The sequence below is a fragment of the Gracilinanus agilis genome, chromosome 3 (assembly GCF_016433145.1).
Source record: "Gracilinanus agilis isolate LMUSP501 chromosome 3, AgileGrace, whole genome shotgun sequence".
Classification (NCBI taxonomy): domain Eukaryota; kingdom Metazoa; phylum Chordata; class Mammalia; order Didelphimorphia; family Didelphidae; genus Gracilinanus; species Gracilinanus agilis.
Window position 1 is genome coordinate 82,597,951 of NC_058132.1, and position 10,937 is coordinate 82,608,887.

The window sequence follows — 10,937 nt, forward strand, 5'->3', positions numbered from 1 at the left end:
GAAGGGAAGGGAAGGGGCATTAATTATCTTCTATGTGCCAGGCACTGTGCTGAGGACCCACAAATATTATTTCATTTGATCCTAACAATAGTAAGAGCGGAAAGGGGGCCAGTTCAGAGTCAACCCAGACTTTTGCCTGGGTCCAGCCAGTCAATCTTCCCAGAGGACTAACCCAACCCAGCCCAACCTGATCTTTCACAAGATTATTTTTTACCTTCGCAAGACACCCCCAAGGAGAGAGGCATTGAGACACTCTGGGGGTGAAAGCCTTCTCTGTACTTCTCCCACGGTGACCTTGTACTTAGAAGTGGAGCTGAGCAGGGAGAGGCGGCCAGGTACAGAGCAGAAGACTTCATTGGGGTTGGCGACCACACTGCTGACCAGGCTATCCTTATTCAAGGACAGGGCAGAGATAGCACTGCCATTGGCTTTGGAGGGGATGGGCACTGTGGGAAAAAGATAGAACATTTTGAAGGCGTATCCTGGGTCTGAAAAACCATCATCCCACACGTGTAGGCCCTCCCCTTTCCTGTCCCCTTCAGCTCACTCCCTCACATTATTTCCTATGCTTAAAATGACCTCCCTCCCTCCCTGTTGTATTTCTACCCATCTTTGAAAGGCCAGCTGAAAGGGCCCCAGCAGGATGTCTTCCTTGAGATCCGTGGGTGGGTCTACCTCTGGCCTCATGTAGCACTTTGGGGATCTGGGGTGTGTATGTTTTTAGAATAATAGATTTAGAGCTAGAAAGGGCCTCAAAAATTATCTAATCCAGGGGGCAGCTGGGTAGCTCAGTGGAGTGAGAGTCAGGCCTAGAGACAGGAGGTCCTAGGTTCAAACCCGGCCTCAGACACTTCCCAGTTGTGTGACCCTGGGCAAGTCACTTGACCCCCATTGCCCACCCTTACCACTCTTCCACCTATGAGACAATACACTGAAGTACAAGGGTTTAAAAAAACTAAAAAAACAAAAACAAAAACAAAAAAAATTATCTAATCCACAAGGAAACAGGTTTTGAGTGATTATACATATAAAACGCAGTTGCTGGTCAACTCTGGGAGAGGAGAAGGAAGAGGGGAAGGAGACAATAAGAATCATGTAGCCATAGAAAAAAATTTAAATTAAATTTAAAATAAAAAATAAGATAAAAATTCTATAATCCAATTGCCTTTATATTATAGATGAGAAAAATGACACCCCCAAAAGTTAAGGGATTTGCCCAAGGTTGAATAATTAATAAATGGCTGTTGGGATTTGAACTCAGATCTTCTGACTCCAGATAACAAACTATTTCCACTATGCCATACTGTCTTCCCTTGAATTTGACTACCATATATTTTATGTTATGCTTATCTCAAAACTCCATGAGCAAAAGGATGGAATCTTGATGATCTCTCTCTCCCCTAACACAGAGCTCTGCACACAATAGGCAGTTAAAAAAGAAAATGAACAACTCTAACTTCAAACAGCTTTTCTCCATCTCCTCAGAACCCAGGGGACCCTGAACCCCTCCTCCCCTGTCCTCCTGACTGTTTGGATCCTCTCAAGGTGGGGAGTTCGGGATAGGTTTCAAGGTATGGCCTATGTTCATACTTGAGGGTGAATGGTAAGAGCCTATATTAGTCCCTCAGCATCCTTCTGATTGCCTGAAGAGTTAGCCCCATTCTCTATTGACCCATTCCAGTCAAGAGAAAGGACTACTTTCCTTGAGACACTAAGAAGTCCAATGGAGAGAGGGCCAGGCCTGGAATCAGGAAGATCCGAGTTCAAATCTAGTTTCAGATACTTACTAGCTGTGTGATCCTGGGCAAGTCACTTTAACTTGTGTCTGCCTCCTTTTTTTTTCAGCTTTATAACATGAATCACAAAGGTGCCAGGCTCAAAGGATTAGTGTGAAAATCAAATGAGATATTCATAAAATGAATATCTTTATTGGCTGTCCAGGCACCTTGTGGGCACCACAAAAAGGCCTCTTTCCTTCCCACTGGCCTCCAATTCCATCTCCTTCCCCGTCAATTTTAGTCGGCCATCCCAAGAATCTTAGGGAGAATCTGAGACCCAGGCTGACAGCTTGGCCAACCCCCCTTGCAGGAAGGTGAGATAAATCCCACTGAATGCTCACTCCCACCCCCACCCCCTTTTCACTTGGGTAGCTCCTGTTCCCCACAGCCAGAGAGGTGAGAAAATGGGAGAGGAGGAAAGAAGGGCTGTCCACAGGGGTCTCCATTTTTTTTTCTTGACACTGGCTAACAGAGCCACCTTCTGCCAGAAGCCAAGCCTTCCTGGACCCTGAGCCAAGGCCAAATTCTCCGTCCTTTGGGGGAAGAGTACTCTCTTCTAGCAAGACTCACACTCTCAGCCCTGAATGGAAGGGGCTCCCAAGATGCCAAGAACCTATGATTCTCTTCCTCACAAAGAAAATTATTATTTTACTAAGGAGGCAAAAGGTACTTGTTTTCCCTGCTCCTCTTCCTTCCCTGCAAAAAAGCAGCTTCTCAGGCCCCCTCCCAGGATCCGGGATGGGAATGGGTGGGGGAGAGTAGATGAAGGGAAGCCTGGGAAGTGTAAGGGCAAGGATGAGTGACAGAGAGCTAATGAATAGGTGCTTTGAGATCCCAAAGATGAAAGTGGCAGGAGAGGACATGGGCCTGGTCACCTGCAGATGAAGAGTCCCTCCAACTCCCCTAAATGCCGAGGCTCCAGTATTCAGGCCAAGAAATGCACCCTTGCCCGAAAGGATGGAGAAGAGGACTGTCTTGAAAGTGGTCAGGACATCCTCCCAACTCCCCAAGCCCCATCTGGTCTTCGTGTCCCTCTGCTCTTTCCCTTAGTCATACAAGCTAAGGAGAAAATGTCAGGAAACTGGGAGCCTGAGTCTCCTCTGCAGATCTCCTCATAGCCCCAGGGAAAAGAACATTAATGAGCAGCTTAGCGCTTTGAGATCTCAAGATGAAAGGGGCCAAAGAGGGCGGGCGTCTGTGTGGGGTGGAACCCTATATTTTCCACAAATTAATCTAATCTCATCTTGCTTTGGGGGTGGGAGGCCGAGACTACCCAAGCTCAGCCATACCCCTCTACCTGGTTGGGAGGGAGCCCGGAGCCTTGGGGCAGGGGATTTCCCCAAAAGAGGAGCTACCCCACCAAGCTCTAAGCAGAACCAGGATGCAGGTTAATAAGGTATATTCAGTATATACCTCACTCCTTCCCACAACCAAATTCTGAGTCCAACATGGTACTTCTATGTCCAGTCCAAACTCTATCCTCATGACATCTCCCAAGGGACACAATAGGTTCTCAGTCCCCTGACTGGGACTCTCCCCACCTCCCCTCCCCAAACTCAGCCTGCCCATGGGCTAGGCGACCCTCCTCCATCATGGCCACTTATTCTAGGGCTCAGATTAAGGGCCTCCATTGTGGGCAGGTCCCTTTCTCTGAAACCCTGGGGATCATGAGACACAGGTGGGGTGGGGGACCCCAGGGTGACACAGACACAGCGACTTAGGGATGTGTGTCCATTCAGAGCCCAGGACACAGGGAAGCGGATGCAGGGATCCATGGGCATTTAAGATCCTGCACAGAAGACACGTAGGCATGGACCCAGGCTTGTGGACCAGCAGCCCTGAGTTCTCCGAGGCTCTGTCAGTGGGGAACTTGGCAAGAAAGCTACAGGCTCTGGTGGATCTCACAAGGTTGGAGAGGGCAAGAGCCAGAGATTAATTCAGAGAGAATTTCTGAGATGAATTTTTGGTCACCCGCAATTCTCAAAGGTAGCCTATATAATAATGTTTGCCTATATATAAAGAGGAGGCCAAAGAGTATAGTGTGTAATGATGCAAGATAGTCTTCCTAGAATACCTGAGACACCTGTGAAGGAATCAACATTAATGTGTAGGAATGGATAAGCTATCATCGTAGAGGGATGTGCCAGGGAAGGTTGTGTACAAAACGAAGAAATCACTGAAGTCCTAAAATGAACATACGTCACATATCTTACATCTCACATCACACACACACACACACACACACACACACACACTGTATTAATTAGGAATTTTATACCTTTGAACTATGTACCCCAGAATTCCTTAGTATTTCCCAGAATTCCTTTTAATCTCTCCACCACGTTGTGTGGTCACGTTTTATATATCAATTGCTGTAAGCTCTTTCCTCTTCCTCTCTTTTTCCTGCTTGCAGGCTGAGAAAGGTAGCTTTTTACTCTAGCTTTTTTTATTCAAGTTACTATAAATAAATCTTATTAACTATAATACTTAGAATATTGGATATTAATTTTGAAACTCACAACACACAGAGCCAGAAAATAGCATGTTGGAACTCAAAGGGACCCTAAAGAAGGATCTGGGATCAGGAAGATTTGGAGAGCTAGAAAGGATATCAGAGACCATCTCGTTTTACAGATGAGGAAACCAAGGCCCAAAGAGGCTAAGTGATTTTTCCCAAGTGGCAGAGCCTGGGCTCTGAGCCTCGGTCCTCTGGCTCCAAATCCAATTTCATATCTAATACTGTAGAGGAGATAGAGGCCATTAGCCCAATCCTCCCTCTTCCTATCCCCTATCACCAAATTGTACCTGGGAGGCATAAAAATATCCGCTCGTATACATAAAATATCGATTCCTACACGGGTATCTCAGGTGTTCTAGGAAGGCTAGCTTGCATTATTATATGCTTCACTCTGGCTTACTTTTTTATTCATAGGTAAACCAAGGCCCAGAGAGGGTAAGGGCTTTGCTTGAGGCCACTCAGGTAGTCAATGGCAAAATCACATCTCGACCTTCTGATTCCCGGTCCTGCAATCCATACATCAGGCTTCAGGCTTCAGAGAGTATCACAGACAGTTTTACACATACGGTATAGACTTCTTGAGGTGCTATTCCCAGCATCTGTTTCACAGTCTCTATTTTCTCTTGTGCTGCCCTGGGAATTCTGAGGCAGATGATGCCTCCATTCTAGGTATACTTCAGGTCCAGAAAGGAAAAAGAAACAATTTTACTCAATCTGGGGCCCAACCTAGACTCAGTTTTTCAACAAACAGTTGAAGAAGGAAGGACTGATAAGGTTGGGGGGAAAGAAGGTTGGAAGCCTCTTCCCAAATCTCTTTATGTTGCTGTATTTGTTGCCCCCTAACTATCCCACTCTCTTAACTTCCCCTCTCTTTCCATGATACTGTCTCAAATCCATGGCTCACCATCTCCTACCTTAAACTTTAGTCCCCTTAACTCTTTCATTCACTGTCCTCCAGATCCCAACATCCCCCCACTCTGTCCAATACTCTATGGTAATTGTTAATCCAATGGGCCAATCCAATACCCCACTGTCCCCCAAATCCCCACTCGTTATTCCCTAATTCTTCCTTACTTTTCTCCAACTTCCTAGTCATTATCCCCTAAATCTCCCCCCATGGCATCTCACATCCTCTATTCCCACAATTCCCCCACTGTCCCTAAACTCCACTTCTCAGCTTTTTCCACTTAGTATTCCCCAACTCCCATCTCACCATCCCTCAGTTTCTCTATCTCTCCCATTGTCTCTCATCACCCCCAATTATTGCCCTTCGTTTTCCAGCTACTGTCCCTGAGTTTAAGTTTTGGAAAGGATCTCAGAGACCAAACTAGTCCAACCAGTTCCTAAATAGGAATCCTTCCTCCAACACTCCTCAAAAGTGGTCATCCCGGCTCTGTGTGAAGAGCCCACCACCTCCTAAGGTGGCCCTTTCCACTTTGGGGCAGCTCTCATAGTACAGAAGTATTTCTTTACTTTTAGCCAAGCTAAATCTGCCTCTGCAGCTTTTTATCCTCTGTTTTGGCTCTGCTCTGGGGCCAATCAAAACAGGCCTAATATTGTTCTTCCATTTGATAGCCCTTGAAAACTGCTATTCTGTCCCCCTTTACCCCATCTGGCTTATTCTTCTATTCCCCAGCTCAAAGACAGCCAATTCCTTCACTAGATCCTCATCAGGTATGTTCTCCAGTCCTCTCATCATCCTCTTTGCCCCCTTCTGGACATGCTCCAGCTTGTCTAAGTACTCAGAGAGTGATCTAACCAGAGTAGAATAGAGTGGTAATAATAATAATAGCTAACATTTATATAGAGCTTAGTATGTGCCAGGAACTGTGCTAAGTGCTTTACAATTATTATCTCATTTGATCCTTACAACCCTTCGAGATAGCTGCTATTATTATCTCCATTTTATAGATGAGGAAACTGAGGCAAACAGAGGTTAAGTGAATTAAAGTTTTGAATTTAAATTTGAATTCAGATCTTCCTATCTCCAGGCACTAAGATTTATCCACTACGCTACCTCTGTTCCCTTCTTCATTCTAGATATTTAATTTCTTAATTTGGTCACATTCTGAATCTGTTCATGAAAGTCTTCCAAGGTTTCCCTGAAATGATCCCTTTCTTCATTTCTTGTAGCACCTTGTGTTCTATTACATTTGTATACCATAATAAGTTCAACTTATTCATAATAAAGTTCATAATAAGTATCAACCCCATTGATGGATACAATCTTAGTTTCCAATTCTTTGTCAAAGAACTGCTATAATATTTTTGCACCCTCTAACTCCTCTAATTCTACCCTCTCCAGGCTGCTCTTCAGAATTTATACCATGCCCCAGAGTTAAATACCTTCCCTTCCACCACCATCCCTTTTCAGTCTCCTTTTTATCTGGTGCCTAACCCCAAGAGAATGTAAGCTCGTCGAGGACAAGGGCTATCTGTCTTTCTGTTTATATTGGTATTCCCAGAATATAGCACAGGATCTTAGTACATAGTAAACACATAATAATTACTTGTTGACTATTAGATTTGGGGGCTGCCATGTGACACAATTAGTTAGTTGAACTTGTAATCCAATGAAACTCTCCTATCTTTTTTTAAACCCCTACCTTTTGTCTTAGAATCAAGCCTGAGAATTGGTTCCAAGGCAGAAGAGCAGTAAAGGCTGGGCAATTGGGGTCATTTATTTATTTTTCCCATTAAATTCTATTTTTTGAGTTCTCTCCCCTCCCTCAGCCCTCACAGCAAAGGCAAGAAAAACAAAATCGCATATCACAAATATGTATAGTCATGCAAAAGAAATTCCCAAATTAGCCATGTTACAAAAGAAAGAAAAGAAAATGTGATTCAGTCTGCACTCTGAATCCATCAGCTCTGTCTAGAAATAAGTGGCATGTTTCATCATAAGTTCTTGAAATTATGTTGGTCATTGCATTAATTGGAGTTCTTAAGACTTTAAAAACTGTCTTTATGATGTTATTGTATATGTTGTTCTCATGGTTCTGCTCCCTTCACTTTGTTTCAGTTCATGTGAGACTTCCTAGATTTTCCAGAAACCATCCCCTTCATCATTTCTTAGAGCACAATAGTATTCTATCACATTCGTACACCATAATTTGTTCAGCTGTTTCCCAGTTGATGGGCATCCCCTCTCTCAGTCTTCAATTCTTTGTCACTACAGAAAGGGCTGCTATAAATATTTTTATACATATAGGTCCTTTCACTATTAAAACAAATTTCTTTGGGGTATAGACCTAATGTCAGAATTGCTGCTTTCCTTTATTTTTCAAGTTGACTTTTTGATCCAAGTTTTTTTAGTTCTATATTTATCCCTATTAAAAATCTTCTTACATTATTTAGTTCAATAATCTCGCCTATTCACATTATCTTGGATCCCTCAGTACTTGTCCACTATCTCCACCCTATCTCCCTGTTCTCCCACTCGATGTCCCCCCACCTCTTCCCTTACTGTCCTTCCAACTCCATCCTTTTGTACTTTAACTTCCCCCTGTCTTCCCATATCTCTGCGATCATCCTTTCTCACTATTTCAGGTAATACTTGGATAGAAGACCATCTGAGTGCTTTAGACTTCAGAGGTGGCATGGTGTGATGAAGAGAGAGTTAGACTTGGAATCAGGAAGAACTGAGTTTGAATCCCGTCCCTGACACTTACCAGCTTTGTGACCCCAAGACAAAGCATTTAACATGTCTAGGTCTTAGGTTCCTCCTCTAAAAAAATGAAGATGCTGGACTTGATGACTGTTAGAGGTCTCTTCCAACTCTAAATCTATAATCTTGTGTTCTGAACTTGGGTATACTGAGCACACAACCACACACAAAGGGAACCTATGGCCAGGCTAAATCCTGAGTCCATTAAACCCAGTGAGAAATTCCAGAAAAACAGAAACAGCCCAAAACGCAAATATGGAGACAGAGAGACCTAAAATTGAGTTTTCCTGAGAGCCTGCCACAAAGGTTGGTTACGGGGAGCAAGACCCCAGAAGAAGACTTGATTTCTTGCTAGGTTAGAGTTCAAGAGGAGTTTCTATTAAAATGAAGATTTATTAGCGTGATATATTTGTTGTACTTATCTTGGTACCTCCAGCATTTAGCACTAAGCAAGAAATTAGAAATGTTTACTCAGTCAATGCTGTGGAAGGGCAGGCACACTAAGGCACTATTGGTGGGCTTACAAATTGATTCTGGAAAACAATTTAGAATTATTCAAGAAAATTATAGTAAACCTTTTGACCCATCAATCCCACCTACAGGCATGGACATATTACTCCAAGGAGGTCAATGAAAGAAAGAATAATAATATTGATGACAATCGCAAGAGCTAACATGTACATAGCTTCTAATGTGTGCCAGACACTATGCTAAGTGCCTTATAAATATTGTCACACAACAACCCTGGAAGTAGGTGTCAGGATGATCTCCATTTCATAGTTGAAGAACCTGAGGCAAACAGAGATTCAGTGACTTGCCCAGGATAACACAAGTAGTAAAAATGAGATAATATTCACACAAATCTTCGTGACTCAAGGTCCTGTGCTCTAGCCCCTGCTTCACCTACTTGCTCTAAAGAAAGAAGTATCCTATAGCTATCAAAATATTCATAGCCACATTCTGTATTAGCAAAAACTGGAAACAAAGCAAGTGGCCAACCACTGGGGAAAGACTGAACAAATTGGGATATATAAAATAAAAAAAACATGGTTTGGACTTAAGAAAAAATGAAGTTGAGACCTTCAGAGGAACTCAGGAATTCTATTAAGGACCTGACGCAGAATGAAGTAAACAGAATCAAGAGAATAATTGCACATTGACTACAATCATCCAAACGAAAACAACCTTAAAAAGCAGCCAATCTAATCATTTGCAATGAGCAATGTTTGGTCCAGAGAACAGAAACACCACACACACACACACACACACACACACACACACACACACACACACCTTCTCTCAGCAAAAAGGTGGGAGTGCTAAATGTAGAATGTGATAACTTTACAGCTAAGTTTGGCTTAATTGTTTTTCTTTGTCACAAGAGAGAGTTGAATGGAGGGGGAGAGAGAGAGAGAGAGACAGAGAGACAGAGAGAGAGAAAGAGAGAGAGAGAGAGAGAGAGAGAGAGAGAGAGAGAGAGAGAGAGAGAGAGAGATGGTATACTGAGAAATAATGACTGATGTAAAAAAAAAAGAAAGTAAAAGGCATTAAAGAGGGGCGAGGAAAATTCAACTGGAATTGTGGAATCCTAATAGTGGGGCAAAGAAGCAAAGAAAGAGAAGAGAAAACCTCTCTGGATTCTCCTCTACCCCTATAGGAACAGAGAAGGTGGTAGAGGGGCAAAGAGAGAACAGTCATTCTCAGCAAAGAATCTGTTTGATTATCTAAGCAAGAAATCGATTAGTATAATGGAAAGGGAACTGAATATCCCTCTCTGTGCCTCAGTTTCTTTCTCTGTAAAGAGTAGATAATAATGTTATGTGCTGTCTAGCACAAAGGGTTGTAAAGGAAGCCTTCAAGTACTATCATTTTGTTCCCAAGTTGCCATGTGACTTTGAGCAAGTCTTTTAACCTCCCTCTTCAATCTCCTCTTCCATTAAGTGGGGAGGGTCCCTCCAGCCCTATGATCATCAGTGATGATGGCAGGAATACTTGGACTAACCAACTCTCTGTCCTCCCTGGCTATGGATGTCTTCTACTATTGTGAACTCCAGGGAGATCCAAGGAGAGGCAAAATAAACCATCCTTACTCCTCCATACCTTCAGGAAATGAAAAGATGTCTTTGAAGCTGGAGGGTGGCAAGTTGGTGAAGAGGAAGGAAGGACAGCAGGGACCTCTATACAAGAGATACAGCGGACAGACAGACATACAACACAGAAGTCCATATACACATATATAGTCATATATGTATCTCCAGCATTATACTCCAGAGTATATAATATATAATATAACGTAACATAATGTAACATAACGCAATGCAACGTAACATAACGTAACATAATGTAACATAACATAACAATATAATACAATATGAAATAATATGATATATAATATATAATATGATATGATATGATATAATAATATAGAGGAAAGAGAACAGAATTTAGAGTCAGAAAGGACAGTGTCCAGGGGAGGGCAACAAGGATGGCAAAGGCTTGAGTCCAGGCCACCCAATGATTCCTTAAAAGAGTTGGGGATATTTAGCCTGGAGAAGAGAGGACTCAAGACAGACTTGACAAGTGAAGCAAGGTGACTCAATGGAAAGATCCAGGCCTGGAGAGAGAAGGTCCTAGGTTCAAATGTGACCTCAAACACTTCCTGGCTGTGTGACCCCGGGCAAGTCACTTAGCCTCCATTGCCTAGCCCTTACTGTTCTTCTGACTTGGAATCAGTACTTGGGATTGATTCAGAGACAGAAGGTAAGGGTTTTTTTAAAAAATCAGTTCTGGTCATCATATTTTTACAAGAATATTGATAAGCCTGAGAGTACCAGAGGAGGGTGATCTGGAGTTTGAGGTTAAAATCATGCTATTTGAGAATCAGCAAAGGGAAGTGGGGATATTCGCATGAATAAGTCACCAAGAGGAATTTATATGGCATTATACTAAGCACTAAGCATAAAAAAAAAAAAAA

General features: G+C 42.9%; 1 protein-coding gene across 1 annotated transcript in view; it reads right to left on the bottom strand.

The window, feature by feature from the left end:
• Positions 1–10,937, bottom strand: part of TFAP2E (transcription factor AP-2 epsilon) — a 40,958-nt gene that overhangs the window by 5,668 nt on the left and 24,353 nt on the right. The window contains exons 4-5 of the mRNA XM_044668784.1: positions 5,949–6,050; positions 215–448 (exon numbers count right to left, since the gene is read on the bottom strand). Coding sequence (XP_044524719.1) covers positions 215–448; positions 5,949–6,050 — 336 coding nt within the window. The remainder of the gene's footprint in view (positions 1–214; positions 449–5,948; positions 6,051–10,937) is intronic.